General features: G+C 39.4%; 1 protein-coding gene across 1 annotated transcript; it reads left to right on the top strand.

Annotated features, from left to right (window-relative positions):
• The first annotated feature begins 494 nt into the window (after positions 1-494).
• On the top strand, positions 495-18,115 carry LOC108900682 (lamin-B2-like). The gene is given in 15 exon segments (XM_051068462.1): positions 495-572; positions 693-941; positions 3,464-3,600; positions 3,744-3,900; positions 4,783-4,908; positions 5,306-5,404; positions 6,949-7,020; positions 7,103-7,228; positions 7,357-7,577; positions 9,217-9,454; positions 9,846-9,932; positions 9,934-9,954; positions 12,422-12,541; positions 12,734-12,811; positions 14,863-18,115. Coding segments are annotated over 14 exon segments (1,731 nt in total). The 5' UTR covers positions 495-572; positions 693-728; the 3' UTR covers positions 14,899-18,115.
• Positions 18,116-18,727: the final 612 nt, after the last annotated feature.

Genomic DNA, 18,727 nt, shown 5'->3' with positions numbered 1-18,727 from the left:
GTAGCCCTAGAAAACACACCAAACATGCATTTTGTTACTCTGTATCAACTGAGGACCAGACCATGAAAATTTCATGTAAATTAAATGATGAATTGTCACACAAGGCTTACTTCCCATTACTAGAAGGTGGCACTATGACTATGAGTGAAGTTTGGGGCAGATTGGACAATGTTTATTTGAGTTATAACATTCGATGATGACTCACAATCTTCACAACAAAGTATTAATGTGGTCTTGATGCTTATCTGACCACATTTGAGGTGGGAGTGTGTTATAGGGAGTGTGTTTTAGCCCAAAATAAAAGAAGTTGATATGCTTTCAATAACCTTATACTGTTTACATTTGCACAGGAAATTACATTTCATTCAGATTACCTCAAAGGGTGAGATGTTGCCACATCCATCTGAGAAATGGGTGATGGCCCAAAGTTTTTCACTGTTCAGTTCACTCCTTTCCTTCCCATTCTCCCATCATCCATTGCGAGACCGGAAGCGTTCTCTGCTTTTGGCGCGGTCTTGATAGCGGCGTCGGCCATCTTGGAATCACATCACTGTGTCAGGCAACTGTCTAAGGCATTGTACTATCACACGACTCATTGATAGTATCGTTAAGAAAGAAGATAATCTGATTCTGTGTTTGTGGTTTTTTTTTACTAAAATAGCCGTAACGTTTGTTTTCTGTTGCTCACTTAGTGGTGAAGCAAACTCCGGATTATCGAAAGAACCGTTATGGCGACTGTTACTCCAAGCCGTGAAGCTGGCCGGTCGGCGGCCTCTACACCTCTTTCCCCAACCCGGATCTCTCGCTTACAAGAGAAACAAGATTTGCAGCACCTGAACGATAGGCTGGCCGTTTATATCGACCGTGTCCGGTCTTTGGAATTGGAGAACGACCGGTTGATGGTCAAAGTGTCCGAGAAAGAGGAGGTGACTACCAGAGAGGTGAGTCTAACTAAAATAGTTAAACTCCAGGTTGAATCGTTTGCATTCATCTTCATGTCGCCTTGCAGTAGTCTGAACACTTGGCACAGCCTAAGCGTTAACTTACACTGAATCCATCTACACACGTGTTGTTTAGGACTGATAGGTGTGATTATCAGCACACGTTAGTTATCGTTAATTAAAGGCGGCAACTAGCCATAAAACGGGTAAGCTGACAAATGATTTGCCCGATTACAACCAGTGTTCACAGCCTAATGCTCTAACTTATCAGCACAGACATTATGTTACATCCGCTTAACAACTTTTTAACCGATAATAGTATGTACACATTTCCTATCTGTATTCAGATATAAACGGGAGTGTGTGTGTGTGTGTGTGTGTGTGTGTGGGGTGGGGTTGGGGGTGCCGAATGCGCGCCAATCTATAAATATTACTCATATTTTTTTCATTGTGTACTTCACCAAACGCCATAAGCGACATTATTTTGAAGCATTACAGGATGTTTCAGCAACTTAAAGCTTCTTGTTATTTTAGTTTGTGGTATTTGTTACTGGCTCTCAATTCTCAAAACTGTTACTCAGATCAGCAAAACCGGTCTTTGAAAAGAAAACGTGATGCTGAAACTGTAGGTCTTCTTTTTAGTGAACACGCTTGCTTCTCATTCTGGAAAATTTAATTTGACTATTAAACCAAGGGATCATACTGATGTTTCAACAATCTGCATGTTCCCATCTAAAATCAAAATAGTATCAATACTCTTTCCTTATGCATATAACATAGTGAGCCACTGTATGGTGTAGGCAACATTATTCAGAAATGTCAGACAGCAATCACCGTTGCGGTTGAGTTATCTAATGACATTAATATTTAGCTGTACAATAAATCCTGAGAATTCACTGCCTAATTTGTTGTGCTTGATAATGTACTTTGTATAAGGAGCTCTTGACTCAAATCAAGTGAAACTACATCTTAAGGATGTCCCCTGTCTGTGCAATCCATGCAGTGCAGTTCTGAATGTGTTCAACAGTTGTTCTGCTAACCTTTGTCAAACACTGAAGACACAACCGCTCAGCTGAGCATGTGTGGATGGGAATGATACAGATAGGCCTGTTTGTCTGTCGTCATGCTTGCGTTTTTTAGGTGGAGGGCTAGTGATTGTAGAATGTACATGCATAGTGAGTCACAACTTGTTAAGCAAAACTATTTTTTATTAAAATTAAAGCAAAAAGTAGCCAACTGGACTTAAATGAGTAGATGGCTGTTTAGCTGGTAGCAGATGCTTATGTGGAGCAAATGTGGCTCACTGGGCAGAATCTGCTTAAATGGCTTTATACAGTATAATTAATTTATTGTTAAATTATTAGGGGTGTAACGATCCATTGATCTACATTGATACACCAATTCAATAATCAATGATGCCATAGCATCGATCCACAGGCTACTGTGGGCTACTGTGTAGCCAACAAAAATAACAAAAGCCCTGAACCTTTTCTCTGTGCAAGTCACTACCTATATCAACTTACTTTCAGCTCCCTTTTCTGTAGAAAAACCTGTCTCTCAGCCGATTACCAGCAGCTGACATGAGAGGCAGACTTAACTGTGTCTAAGCTGAAATTGTGTTCATTAACCCTGGATTAACAGTGCCTCAACTGAACAGTCAAACTAGGGATGGGCATGAATAATTGATTAATTGACTCAGTAAACATAGTCGACATCTGTTTTTAAGAATTGACTAATGTTTATTTGACTAATTTTTAATTGGATGCAGGTGGGAGGAAGGATGCGTTACCAATGCTCATAGTTCTGTTAGACTTATTGTTTTATTAATGTTATTTAGTTACTGTTTTATGTTCAAAATCTGTTTAATAAGGACCTGTGGGCTATTAACCGAGCTGCTGCAAACATTGGCTTACGTTGTTTCTAGATGCTTAGCTTGTTTTTAGGTTAGGATTTCTTCAGTGTTCATTGTTCAGGAGGTTTTTACTGGGATCTGAATTATCCACAGTGGCCTCATTGAATAACACAGTTTCATTTTCATAAAAATCAGTTTCTCTGCGACGCAGACACAGGGCGTTGAGAGCGGGTGTTAGCTCAGCTTGTTTCTCTGATTACTGAAGAGCCAGACGTCCGATGACAGAAATCCTTCATCTGGTTTCTGTATTATGCTATGTTCTACTGTCGCTATTCTCTAAACCCACCCTCCCCCACTATATAAGTAAAAATTGACTTGGCTAGTTGCTTTTTGTGATATGATTGAATAGAAGTGATTGTGTTAATTCAGCAGATGATACTGTCTCACATCTATCGCTGGCTTCTGAATCAAATCAAAATCGTATCGTAGCAGACTTTGTGATATCAGCAAACAATGAATTGTTGATTACCGAATCAATATAATACATCATGATGAAACTTGTGATTTACACCCCTATAAATTAGAATTGAAATTCTGTGAAATTCAAATTTTCCTTTCTTTCACACATAATACCCATTTAGTATTGACTTTTTTGTGTACTTCTCTATAGGTGACAGGCCTAAAGGCTCTGTATGAGGCAGAGTTAGCTGATGCTCGACGGGTTTTGGATGAAACTGCTAAAGAGCGAGCCAGGCTCCAGATAGACCTTGGCAAGGCTCAGGCTGAGCTCGAAGAGGCCAGACGCAGGTAATATGAAACAGTAAACCTAATTATCACTCAGGTCACACTGTTTGGGACCAGGTAAGCATTTGGAAACAGCGTCACTAGTTAGGGTCAGTGGCCATTTGGAGACAATAACTGTCTTCTTTCTCTGTGTCCTTATGTTTCAGTGCAAAGAAGAAGGATAGTGATCTTGCTGCAGCAGTGTCCAGGGCCAGTGGTTTGGAAGGCCAGTTGAACAAGAGTGAAGCAGCTCTTGCTACTGCTCTAAGCCAGAATGCTGCTCTGACTTCTGAGTTGGCTGATGTCAAGAGCCTGTTGGCTAAGGTGCGTACTGCAGGGTTCCCTGTTAGAGAGAAAAAAGAAGGCAAAACCAGCAATGGAGGGTTAAGTAGTCTGCAGAAACACTGAGTGTGTTTTTACTGATAGACACAGCTTCAATACCTTTTAAAGAGCTTAAAACCTAATCAACCAACTCCATGTATCTTGTACATAGTTTAGTTCACACCAGGAATTTTCTTACCATGTGGCAGCAGTGTTCACCACTGACCCACTCAGGGAAGCTGATCTGCACAAGCAGAGAGAAAGAAGAGAAAAAGAAAGAGAAGAGATAAAGGTAGTTTTAACTAGGTAACATTAATTAGTATTACTAATTGATATTCACTCTACACATACAGACAAATACCAACTGTTAAAAAATCCATGAAATTTTTCTTAGCCATGGACTGCTGGTGCTCTGTACCTGACATTCACCTGCCATATAGGCTACACCCACCTCAGGTGAATTGTCGCTTTGAACATCCAAATCTGAGTCGACTGGAAAAAGTCTGGTACAGCCCAAGGTCTGACTCATTTAGACATTTACATTCATACATACAGCTCAGCCAGGTGATGTGTAGAAAAGTTCAGGTTTGTAGTGCACGTGTGAAAGAAGGTAAAGGTTATTACACCTATCATAGGAAAGCAGTACATCTTTTCATCAGTTCAGGATCAGCAGACTGAAATGATCTACATTCATTCCACTGCATAATTTCTCACCTACTGAGAGGACTCCAGATGTAAGAAGGTACCTGCTTAATAAGAGGGTATGTCAGACTGACCTATACGTTTTTTCAGCTTTTCTACCACAACCTCCTCAGAGTTAGTCAATTAAACTTATTCTGGAGTATCCATGTGCTAATACTTCTTATGGTGTCATTTGGTGTTTAGGCCGAGGACAGCCATGCTGTTGCTAAGCGCCAGCTGGAGGCGGAGACACTGATGCGTGTAGACTTGGAGAACCGCTGTCAATCACTGAGTGAAGAGCTGGAGTTCAGGAAGAGCATGTTTGAAGAGGTAAGGGGTGTTTGATTTGTTAAAGGCAATGACATGCATAAGAGTGTCACAAAGCTATCAACTAATTTACTGTTTATATCTCTTGTTGCTCATGTAGAAAATAATGACAAATTCTCATTTCAAATTACCAGAGTTCAGGGGAAACTGCTTATTTGTCGGACTTACAAATGATTAATCAGTTATTAGACTTGTCATACATAGATAAAAGAAGTTGAAAACATTAAATAACTAATTAACTTTTTAACAAACATTTCCATCCTTCAGGTCAAAATTTTGTTTTCTGCAATAAGCCAGTATCCAAAGCAGAAAGACTTGTGTTAATAGATCAAACCTGTGAAATTTCTCTGGCATTAAGAATTTTTCCAAGTTGCAGTCCCATCTTTCTCTTTGTGTTCAGGAGGTACGTGAGTCCCGGCGTCGACAGGAGCAGAGAATAGTGGAGGTAGACTCTGGAGTCAGACAGGACTATGAGTTCAAACTGGCACAAGCTTTACAGGTATGTTGGGGGATCAATTTACAGTAGCCATCATTTCTGGTGTTGTCATGTGTGTGGTAGGGCTAGGTGATAGGAACCGTATTTATAAATGTATAGGAATATCAGTGAAAAAGAAAGCAGATATGGCATTGATAACAGCTGTATGAAAAAATGTGGGCATCCATGATCATATTTTGTGCTAATGTGGAAGTTCAATAAAATAAAGTGGAATACTGAAACATGGAAAAGCAAACTTCAGTGCAGTGAATTTACCATCATTTGTGCAAAGCATTACCTCAAGACAGATCTAAAATTCAAGAACAACTTTGCCATCCGTGGAGGGAAATTTATGGGCATTCACTGCTCTGCATATGTGATTGACCGCTGTCAAGCAAAAGTTTGGGCAAGCTTGGGGAAGTTCTATATTTTGAAAGTGAAGTGAAAAGAAATAAATACAATCCCTGCAGCTGACAGACGTAAAATGTAAATGCACTGTTGCTTTTTGTTAAAACTTAAGAAATAGGAAAAAAAGTAATCATAGCATTTGCAAAAGTATGGGCATCTGACTAAGTCAGGACTTACTTAACGCCCCTCTTGGCGGATATTAAGCAGATGTTGTACTGGACCATTGTGGTGAAGAGAGAGCTGCAAAGCATTTGATTTAGAATGATATTGCAGCTGTAATAACTTTTCTATGCAGGGTGGCTGAGTTCAGCCGTAGCTCCGACATCTGGAGGAAGCTCGGAGTAGAGCCACTGCTCCTCTATGTGATTAGGTCGCAGATGAATTTTCCTTCTAATAACTCCTCCATGTAAAACCTGTTTGTGCAAGTAATGTTGCACCACCACTCCTGCGCTTAAACCTTCCTGCAGGTCCTTGACAGTCATATACAGTTCCCCATAACTTTTCAGACAGTGGATTTTTCAAGCTGAAATGTGCATAATGTTGATGCCCTTGTGAGCAGTGCAGATTTTTGTTTTGTTTTTGTTTTTATTCATTTTATTTGACTGTTTGGCACTTAAAACTTTAAAAACAGTGTAGATTTATTTACCAAGGAAGGGCCATTTTGCCCTTTGCCCCCACTCATTCCAGATTTTAGTTTGTAAATTTGGTGTGCTGAAGTGTGCACTGTCATGTCACAGTACTCCAAATGTAGCCACAGCCATCTTATTGCACTTTCACATTACCACAAAATCTGTTTGGCAGGGCTGTGAAAACACATTCAGTCACATCAAATGTGAGAACAACTCATATGACAAGTCTTAAGATGTTAGAGAAAAGTAGTACTTAATATTAACTTCTCTAATGCTTGCATTCAGAAACTAATTGAAATTGTTTTCAAGAGACCTAAAAAGTATGGAAATGTATGACTGAAGTGTCTGATAAGTGCAGACATCCTGTGTACGGTCAGTAATTGCAGGTAATTTGAAAAATAAACCACAACTATGTTGTGATTACAAAATGGTCCTGTTGTATTGATGGAATAGGTACTGTGGACGTATGCAACACCCAGGGGACCTTTTATTTGAGAATTAGCATTAATCAGATTTGTGTGATCCCACCAGGACCTAAGGAGGCAACATGATGAGCAAGTTTATCTTTATAAGGAAGAACTGGAGCAAACCTTCCAGGCCAAGGTGAGAGACAGCTCATTACTTTTTTCCCTTTGTCTTTTGATGCTCTGACTCTCACACACAGTCTATTCTGGCCTACCTCTAGTTGGATAATGCCAAGGTGTCCTCAGAGATGAATGACAAGGCAATGAGCACAGCCAGGGAGGAGGTGCAGGAATCCCGTATGAGAATAGAGAGCCTTGGATATCAGCTGAATGCCCTGCAAAAACAGGTACTGCTTTATGACCACCTCTACAGACAAATCACAGACTTTTGCCATTCAGCTTTATGAATTGCATTGCTCGTTACCTTTATCAATTGGTGATTATGCTGGTTGGTTGGATTTGTGCGTGTTTGTAGGTGGCTGCCTCAGAGGACCGTATCAGAGAGCTGGAGGAAATTCTGTCAGCAGAGCGAGACAAACACCGCCATGCCATAGAAGGAAAAGAACAAGAGATGAGTGAACTGAGAGAGAGGATGAACGCTCAGCTCAGCGAATACCAGGAGCTGTTGGATGTGAAGCTTGCCCTAGATATGGAGATCAATGCATACAGGAAACTACTGGAAGGAGAGGAGCACAGGTACAACACACATACACTAGCCAGCCTTGGATACATATGATTCCACGACATAGGTAAATGCTGTTGTAAATGAAAGTGAGTTCCAGATGGGAAGTTTGATTATGACAGAGTGGTGTTTTCGATTTTCTGGACTTTCCCTCAGATTGTCAGTCACTGTTAATGCTTTACATACAGCATGTGAGCAAATAGGATTTAAACAGGAGTCCCAGACATTGGGTCATTCAGTACTTACATATTAAATATGAGGTAGGAGCCAGTGTCCCCCACACTCACAGTGGTCAAATATCATGTAGGTATGCAGCTCTTTCCATGAATTTACTGTCATGTCTGAATAAAGCTTTGAGGAACAGAAACAACAAAGTCACCTGTGTCTGAATGATACAAAGCCACCATGTCAGAGAATATCTTGCCAATTCCTCTATAGAAGGAGATCCCTGCAGGTAAAAAATTATAACATCTAAGGAATAATACTATTAAAATTTCCAAATATTGATTTTATATTAGGAGGAAATTACAATTAATCATCCGTCCACTAGATTGGACATCATGCATCACTGGACTATATTTACTACATTTCATACTATCACTGTCATAAGATCATCCTTCATTAGTCCCACAGCGGGGAAATTTACATTGTTCCAGCAGCAGCAGGGACTGTGAAAAATAGAGAAAGGTATAAATATGAGTAAAATACCAAACACGATATAAACAGGGCAATATTATAAAAATATATACAAGAGAACAATATACACAGGACTATATACATAGAAACAGATTGAACTGTATACTGATATTGCACAGTTTGAAATAATATTACACAGAATGACTGACCAGCAGTTGTTTCATCAGTGGATTAAAGTGCAGACTTAGTTCTTGAAAATCCTTCATCTGCGAGTTGGCTCTGAATCAACTGCTTCATGTTAGTAGAATGTAACTTACAGTTTTTGTATCAAAAACAAAATGATATGCAGATTAGTTCCATTGAAAGCAACAGTTGGTGCCTCTTATATTTTGTAGAGCTCAAGTTCAGCACATGATAAAACGGCCTACAGGATAGTGGAGCAAATACCACCTGAGTCAGATGAGGATGATGCTAATGGCAGTGATGATGAATGGCTGCCAGAACAAGAAGTATTGACAAATGCTAACAGTAGTGACAGTGGAGCTGAAGATGCTGAGAATCTTAAGAGTCAGGAGCAAGGTTCAATGTTTCTGCATTGTGCTGAACAGTAGTAAAATATGTGAACACATAGGTTTAACATAATTAGAAATTCATAGTATTTTTAACATAATATATAATTTTATTGATTGGTTTGTTAAATACGTAGCTCTTCAACTGAAAACTCAAATGCATGCAGTCCACCTGAGTGGACGTGTGTGAAACTCCTTGAAAAAAATTACATTTCAATTTTTTTTCATCCCTGAAGAACAAAACAACAGGATAAAAACACTTACTGAAATCCTGATCGAGGATTTCATAATTCATGCATGAAAGGCTAAATAGTGACGATTCTCAGGGACTCGTTTGAATGGCAGGCAGTGACTGTCCTTTCTGCTAACCTCTGACATCTCAGACCTGATTGTGTCAACAAGTGGTGGATAGCCACTAATTCACTTGTCACTGCTGTTCTTCTTTCAGACTGAAGCTGTCCCATAGCCCATCAGCTCGAGTTACTGTTTCCAGGGTTACAGGATCTTCCTCTTCCCGCTCCTCCAAGAGGAAGAGAGTGGAGGTAGAGGCTAAGGATGCACCAGAGTTGGGAAGAGGGGAAGGACAGCTGCTGGTGTCAGAAGAGGCCACAGCCAGTGGAGCAGTCACTATATCGCCCACTGACATGGATGGAAATGCAGTCACACTCACCAATGATACTGAACAGGTATGCAAGACTGGATGATGGGCTGTCACTTTTTATTCAAAATTCAAACATTTGTGCGGACACGGGTGAAAAGTTTGAGGTTAATTAGTTTGAACGAGTTGCGGGTTATTTCGAATTTGGTCGATTTAGATTTTTTGAAAAAGTGACAGCCCTACTACACGAAGACTAGTCTACATATGATGACCAGCAGCGGGTGATTAGTAGCATCACATAGTCACAACAAAAGCTGAATATCGCAGGCCATCATCCTGATAACAGTACATTTTGATCATGTTCATCAGTTCAGCAAGAACTGTGCATGTGTGTGGATATAACAATAATAAATCATAGATTTTGTGTTTAAAGTGAAAAGATTCTGTACTTGCATATTCAGCAGTCTTGTGTTTTGCAGGACCAGCCTTTGGGCAACTGGAGGTTGAAGAGACAGGTTGACAATGGGGATGAGGTCATCTACAAGTTCTCCCCAAAGTTTGTCCTCAAAGGCTGGGCAGTCAGTCACGGTGAGAAATTATTAGAAAACAATGTGCATGTGTTTTTGATGAGGCCTTGTGTTTTTTCAAATGTGTTTCATTACTTTAGCTTTGCTTGTCTAATTTTGTATAAAAGCTTAAAAGTTCAGTTCATCCAAAACACACAGTCAAACACAAAAAACTCTGACACTTATTCCAAGTGATGTGTAATAGTGCTTTAAAGACTTCTGCTGAAACCACTGTGGATGGAACCTATTGAGTAAGGATACTGTTGGGGAACTCTGATAGCTGCATGCCACTGGCTGAGACCTCAACACATCAGCTGAACAGCTTTAACACCACCTTTTCTCTTTCTTTCCCTCTTATATTCCACTCACTTTACCCACTGGGTCCAGACCTGGACTGATCTGCCTAATAGACCTTAGGTATATGCACTCAATTGGCAGTTTATGTACTCCCAGACTCAGAATACCAACAAATGCAACAAATCCTACTTTCATGAGGGTTAGAATGTTCAATTTTTACTGAACAACAACAACTGAAAGTCTTTGAAAGGTGGTGAATAAACTATGTGATCATTTTAGAGGGTCTGGTTTATGCTGCTGAAGAACTGAACATTATGACCACTAACAGGTGCAGTAAGTAACATTGATTATTTCATTACAATGGCACCTGGTAGTGGGTAGCATATTAGCAACATATTAGCAACTTTGATGGCTAGACCCAGTTGTCTAGCTATCAAATTGTGGCTTAAGGAAGGAAAACTGGTGAACTGGCAACAGAGTCATGGGCTCATTGATGCATGTGGGGAGGGAAGGCTGGCCTGTGTTGTCCGATCCAATAGAGCTACTGAAGCTCAAATTGCTGAAAAAGTTCATGCTGGTTCTCATAAAAAGGTCAGAGCACACAGTGCATGGCAATTGGTTGGGTCTGTGGCTGCATAGCTGCAGACCAGTCAGGGCCTGCCTGTGCTACAGTGAGAGAGACAGGCTCTGAGTTAGATTGGCTCTATTTGAGGTAATTTAGGAGAGTTACTGCCAATGAATTGTCACTGACTATGTGAGCGATTCTGAAAGTTTTCAATGTAAACCATTGTCTGTCACCTAGATACATGAAGCCTGAGAAAACCTGATGTAAGGACTCTGCTAAGTCAGACAGTTTAGATTAGAGCTGAACAATATGCAAACCACAAAGGCTGCAATTATTTTCACAACAGAATGTCAGTGAACGAGTCGTTACAGTTTTTAGCTACCTCACAGTTCACACACAGAGCACTGCAGGAGCAACAGAGCGACAGGCTGTAATGCAGGCAGAGTGATTAGCTCTGATACTCTCTGCTCCGGCGTCAGGTGAGCTCTTCTTGCTGAGAGCTACATGCCCGCCACCAGAACGGACACAGCTAATGTGGAAATTACCGGTGTTAGGACAAGTTAAAACTGGCTGATGGTGTCAGCAGGCTGGAAAGAGAGATAACTGAGCTGTGACCAAGACAGCAACTTTGTCTTACAACTTTATTTCCACTGTATGCACTTGGTTGTGGCGGCCTGCCGTGGGAAAATTATTGCTGCTGCTGCAATATTATAGTAAAATACCCAGTTGAGCTAAGAAGGAGAAAGAAAGGCAAAAGAGAGAAATGGTAGAATGAACTAGCTAACATTAAGTCAGATTTGTTTCTGTATTTTCTACTAGCAGAAATCCCACAGAGTTTGAAGCAGCTGTGTCTGTCTCTACTGGCTCTCTGTACCTGTCAGTCTCCTGTCATTCCCCCTCAGTGTATCAGCATTTGAAAAATCAGCACAGACAGCAGTATGACCGATGTAAAGTTAGAGAAGAGAACGTAGTGCTACAGTTTGTTCTGTGAGAATTGTTTTATAGCTCCTTGGATTACACAGAGCAGTTAATATTTCAATGATCTCTTAAATGGTCATGCTCCATCACATGTTTTAACATATACTGTATATAGTGAATCCTGGACTGAAGCTTGACTTTGAAAAATTATATCGCAAATTAAGTCACAATCGCAATATCTGTCAGAAAAATCTCAATTAGATATTTACCCAAAATTGTTCAGCCCTAATTTAGGTTCTTATTTTTTAAAAGTGACTGTAGGTCTCTACAGATTTTCGTCTCACACACAGTTCAAGCAGTCTCTTTAACACAGTGCATTTACATTTGTCCAACTTAAAACCATTAATTCATGATTGTGCTCTATATGATGGCTTGCCATCTTTCTAGGCACCAGTTGAGTCCTTGGTAAATGTTATAGACAAACTTCCCTCATATCTTTGCAGATATATTTCACAGATAAATTTAACAGATATCATTTGTCACTTCAGGGAGCAAATCTGTTAAACAGCCAGGAATTACAGCTGTTACAGGTGATGAGTCAAAAAGCACTGATTTCCAAGTAACATCAACCACTCACGCCTCCCAAGTTCATTTAGTATGAGCACTTTTGACTACATGATGTATTTAGCTGTACTGTGTGTGTATACAGGTGTGGTCTGCTGATGCTGGTGTGGCCCACAGTCCACCATCTGACTTGTTATGGAAGAGCCAGGCTTCCTGGGGCACAGGAAATGACTTAGTTACTTCTTTGATCAACGCAGATGGCGAGGTAAAGATTCACATGCATGACTTCATCATATTATACTTGTTTTCTTCGCATGTATGTGTCCTTGACTTGGTGCACAAACTACCATGTTATATACTGAATGATATTTGTGTTAACCTTGGTGAGGGTTGTACTTGAGCTTTGCAGTACAGTGCATGTGTTTTGAGTCATGTGGGCTGACTAACTGTCCTGCAGGAAGTGGCCAGAAGGAGTGTAACCAAGACTCAGGTGGAGGTCGAGAATGGAGACGAAGAGGAGGAAGTGGCACAAACAGTGAGTATACTTGTTTTTCCTATGTGAAAAGCATTTTTTCATTTTGTTTTATTTCCTCATTTTATTTTACATCTCTTTGATATCAGATATATATTTTTTTTCTTTTTGTCCTTTTGGTTACACATTTATTTATTATCACTAGTCAGCTGGTTTTAGAGAAAAATACTTCAGTTCTTGAGATTAGTGTCAGTTTTTTGTATTTTAAATTTTATTCTTCTCACTTATTTTAATTTTTTAATTTTTATTTTTTTTATTTAATTTTATTATTTTTTTACCTTAAAAGAAACAAGGGTCAGTCTCATTCCTCCTCAACAATACATAAATACATAGTCGTAACATATTTCAGTTGACCCGGTCCTCCACCAGTCACTTTTGTGATGGTAATAGTTCTGCATGGGGACAGTATCCTTTATCATTTAGTAACAGTACTTGAGACATTGTTGAAAGAGTATCAGAAATAGTTTTCCAAAAGTATCACATGGCCATTAATCAATATAATTTGAAGTAAAGACATTCCTCACTCATTATGAATAACCAAACCACTTAATAGGAGGTTGTACAGTTTATTATCAATTATAATTTACTGGGTCATCAAGTGTCACACTGAAAGGCTATTGGCAATAACTGACCCAAACATAGTTTTGCCAACCTTTAAGGGGATTCTGGTGTACACCAGATCTTGGAACCTAAAGGGGTGTCTTGACCTGATCAGGACAGAGAAGCACTCTCCTGATGGTATGTAGGGCATATACATTCAGTCGTCAGTTTATTAGGTACACCTAGCTAAAACTAATGCAGTTTAATGCAGAAGTCCTGCAAGAAATCCTACCTCCATCAAAGTTACAATGTTCAGTTTTGTTGTTGTAGAGATCCAACTGTGTGATCATTTTAGAGGGTGTAGTTATACAGAGAGAGATATGCACTCTGATATAAATGGGATGGACAGAATAATAGAAACACCTGTCTGGCACCTGTATATGATGTACATATATAACACAAAATGAATGCCACTACAAAATGCAGGCTTCAAAATGGACCATAATGTTGAATCAAGAGAGGATCTGTACCATGACTTAAATTAAAATTCTCATCAAGAATGTCACTTCATATATAAATGCTGACCCAAAAAGAACAAGCATCCTCTGAGTTTGACTCCATATGTGGAAAGTTCTCAGCAGTGGGGCAAACCTGAAGTGCTCTGCCAGCAATGCATCAGATGGTAGATCAATAAGTTCAAGCTGCACATCACTGTGGACAATGCTCCATTGTCCACATCACATGTGAAAGGAGACAAAATCAAAAGCATGTTACTTTCCAATGCTTTAAATCCCCAAACTGCCATGATAAGTGACCACACAGCACCTGCCAAATGGATACCTATCTCTTGTGATGACCAGCTGATGAATGCCAATTTTCATGCGAATTTTGGAATTTCATTTTCACTGGATTGTTGCATGAGACTGTATTAAATAAGCATGTTCCTTTACACCTGGTGAATATGATTTGTAGGCCAGGGCATCTCTGTTACAGCATTTGTAATGGTACGACACATTTTACTTATCAAAACATTGCCATTTGGATATAGCACTTTGCCATATTACTGTTTCAATAATATTTGTTCAGCCCTGTCATTGTTTGTTTGGACATCCCATTTATATAAATTAGGGTTGGCTAAATAACAGAAGCACCTCTAAAATACAATACAGCCATCACGCCACAAACTGCATCCTTCAAAATGATCATACACTTGAATCAACACCTAGAATGTGTTGTAGGACTGTTGTATTACCCTGAGTCAGTTTGTACCTAATAAACTGGCAATCAAGTGCATGTTTGCTGCAGGTTTTTATTGTCCAGAAATGTTCATGTTTGCCAAAGTTGCTAAATGTGGTCAGATGTTCTACAGATGAATTTCTGGATCATCTGGACTTTAATCATTTCCTTTTTTCTTAACCCTACTTATTTTTAAGAAAGTATGTATAAATTATATATATGTCACATGATTTTTTTTTCTTTTTAATGATAATCTGAACCGTTTTTTTCTCCTTCAGGGCAAAGTGTCATCCAGAGAGTGTGCCATCATGTGAAACCTTCCTGTTCTGTTGATGGCTTTGACTTCTCCAGTATATATATTTTTTCTAGATTCTCTCAGATGTGATCCTGTCCATTGCCTCATCATTTGGTGTTTTTATTGTTTAAGACAATATATGAACTTTTGGATTAGTGGGCTCTGTTTCGACTGCTCTCCACATCTGTCATTTCCTCAAATGGTAACTAGCATCGCCAACATCTGTGCATCACGCAGAGATGATGGATCCAAACTGTTGTGTTGCATCTGAATATTCCCACCCCTTCTGTTACTCCTCTACATGTCATTGATGTAATTCCACAGGCTGGCTTTCATTCTTCTACAACAAGCATTTTGGCCTCATTGTTCATCACTAGCTGAACAGTATGTAACAGTTGACATCAACTAAAAGAACTTGTTTTTTGAGTTGTCAAGAAAAGGACTTCCTATCTACAACCATAAAGATATCACAAGTGTTTTTTTTTCCTCCACAATCAAGACATTTCTGACCAAGAGGTCTTACAGGTTCCCATCTGTAACATGTACTTGTGTGGTTACCTAGGTAGATTTTGCCCATCTGTACATTTTCCTTTGTATTTGTTTTCCTTTGAAAGTAGGAATGCAAGTAGAAATACAGGACAGAGAGCTTTCTTGTGTGATTGTGCTGAAAACAGAATTCCCCCTATCAAATCTTAGTTTGCAGTTCGACTTGGTTTGTGGTTAGTAACTGTCAGTAAGTGTTTGACTTCTGACCACCACAAATGAAACCCAGACCTTTGGAACACACTTTGTCTTTAAATGACCTGCTGTCAGAATCCTGATCACAGTCCTGAAGCTGGTCCAAAATCCCTCTGCTTTGTCTCCGCCCCCCTTTCCCTTACTCTTACTTGGATCTTGAAAGCAATGAAATGTGATTGTTCATCTAATCGGTCTTACTTGGCAGAACCGAACAGAACTAAAGACAGACATTTGAAAGGTTTGGAGATGAGGTGTGTAACGTGATGTTATCTTCCAGTTATGTCTTAAAGCTGTATTTCACAGTTAACTGTTGCTATTACCTGTAGGGACTCTACAGCAGGGCCACTTCTTCTTCAACAGAAACACTACAGATTCATTTTCACTAACCTTTGATTTCTAATAGCAGTTAGATTGAAAAAGTGGAGAATCAGTTGTCTCTGCTTCTTTTGTGTGGTCTGTAGTGGAAAGAAAAAGTTCTGTCATGGAAAGCTGACTCCTGCAGGCAGCCCAACAAAAATCTTTGAGCTTCAGGTTGGTGAAATGAGCACTTTTTACAAACCATGTAAGCTGTGATAAAAATGCGTTGTACTGTCTGGAAGCCCTTGGTTGACATGTTGCTTGCCCAGTGACTTAAGGGCAGTGTGGTGTCAGTCAGTTATATGGCCAGTTAATATCAGATTATTTTGACAAAAATACTGGAATGAAAAACTCAAAAGTGTACACTAGTATCTGAAGACCCGCAACAAATACAGCATCAATAAAATCCTCAACAGTGAAGGGGACTAATAATGTGGTTTTTGCGAAGTGTCTTATCATGAACATCATAGTCATTCATTCTTCAGTCAAACAACAGACTACCAACAAACCTTGAAAATACGTCGCTCTCAGGTTTGCTAGACGTTCAGTCTCTTTGAGCCAAAACACTGAGCTGAAGCTGCACACAGAGCAGCAGATCAGACCAGTGACATGAGCTGTGAGCACACAGACAGGAGAGAAATGAAACTGAAACCTGACTTCATCTGGTAATCATGTGATGTAATTAGCTGTGAGAAGTATGGAGCAACACTGCAGACTGGAGTCTCCCAGAGAGGTCTCTGTGACAGCTGTCTCTTAGGACTAGATCCACATGCATCTACTGTATGGAAGGGTTGTGTGTGTGTGTTTGCTGTGTTAGAATGTTTCTCAGACATCAGCTCTGTTGTAATGGTTACCAGGTTTTTACTGCTTGATAGGACAGAGTGACTCAGGTTGTTTCTGCTGGCTTCTTTCTCCTTGAACCATGCAAAGCAACAACAATTGTCACTGTTAAAATACATAATGGGCAAAATGTGGCCGGAGTTATGACTAATGGATGTGGGTTATTTTGACCCCTTGTTGGCTCACTGAGATAGTTTAGCCTTGTGACTGGTTCTGTCAGAAATGTTTAACTGACATAACATTGCTCCATTTTTTACAGTATGCACAAGGTAAACAGTGAAAACAACACTTGAATGATACAGTGTCAGAGGTGATATTCTGATTGATGACATTATATCTGTATTCTCATGCATTGTTTTAGATTGCCGTACATTGTACGACTGCTGTTCTGTGTGCCATCTTGGGAAACTCAGTTTTTCTTGTGTGTTTGTATGCTGTGCTCTACGTTACTAGTTATTTTTCTATAGTTATTGTCCATGTTATCAGTTATTTACATGAAATATATCAGTTATTATTTTGTGTTTAGGATTTCTGGGGTAATTGAGGATGGGTGTTCATGTCCTAAATGGAAAACTGACTTTTGGGCTAAAATATATTTCAGGATTATGATAAAACAATACTGAACACTATTCCTGTTCTGCTGTGAGTTTAAAGTCTTCACTTGCTGGGTGAAGGATATGAAAATGATTTTCTGAGTTTCATATTGGCAGAAGCAATGACCTCTTGTTTAATGATAGATTAGTGATCAACTTTGAACATCTGACTTAGATGAAGTCTGGCAGTGTTAGACTGTGACTATGAAGTTAGTACTGCTCTGATTTTGATTGCTCTACACAACAGAGACATTGTAAAACACTGATGCACAGTGGTAATTCAGTCCCTCCAGGAATTCTCAATCTTTCACTTCAACCACAACAATAAATGCAAATTCAAATGATCCCTGGTCAAATAGTTTAAATTCCAGCAAAAATGATTTCTTTTGGAAGCTTTTTTAAATGTATTAATATACATGGTTATCAGTTTGTTCTTCAAATAGTAACACATTTGCACATTTTAAATGTAATTAAAATGACAGAGTTTTAACAACTCAGATCCTGGAGGGACTATTAAATGTCATGGATCTGACCAGTTCCTCCACAGTAGAAATGTAACTGTGATAGTTCTGTTGAGATCCAAGTTTTAATTAGTAAAGCAGAGACATGGTATTGTCAATGTAGGGGCGCGTGCTAAATGTCAGTTTTCATCCATGATTAACTATTGTTGAACTACTTTTTGTACACACAATAAATGTTTTACATATACACATGTGGTATTTCTAGTGGTTATTGATACACACGAGACAAGCTTTACCAGCAGCAGTGAGTGATTGGTAGTCTGTGGGTAAAAAGCTTTGAACATGTTGTGTTTAGAGCCAGATTGAACAAAGCACAACATTTCAGATTATGGAAAGGGAGGAACAATGGTTTGTAATGGGTTTGTGGGTAGAACCCCAGTAAATTCAGAGTGTATGCAGTGGATGTGTTTGTGGTCAGTTGGTGCTGATCATATGGAGCCCCGGAGTGGTCATACGTATAGATATAAAAATACATATATAGGACATGTTTTACTACATTCCCACATTTTGATTAATTAGTGCACATGAGATTAGTGTACATACAGTCGTGACCACAGACGGCCTCTCCCTCTGGAGCATGAAGTGCACTGCGTCACTTTGAATTCACAAGTGATTTTATAACAGAAAACATATTAAATAAAACCACAATATCTGCTTTAATGTTTCAAGGAACTTTTGGGAAAATAAATTGGAAAAATCTGGGTGAAATAATGCTCCAAAGTGCAAGATCATCATGTAACGTTAAAAAGAACAGTACTGGTAGCTGCAGGTGTGAGCGTGCGGCCCTTTATGTTGACAC

The sequence above is a fragment of the Lates calcarifer genome, unplaced genomic scaffold (assembly GCF_001640805.2).
Source record: "Lates calcarifer isolate ASB-BC8 unplaced genomic scaffold, TLL_Latcal_v3 _unitig_4589_quiver_709, whole genome shotgun sequence".
In the NCBI taxonomy this organism is placed as follows: domain Eukaryota; kingdom Metazoa; phylum Chordata; class Actinopteri; family Centropomidae; genus Lates; species Lates calcarifer.
This window is presented reverse-complemented; position numbering and strand designations above follow the sequence as displayed.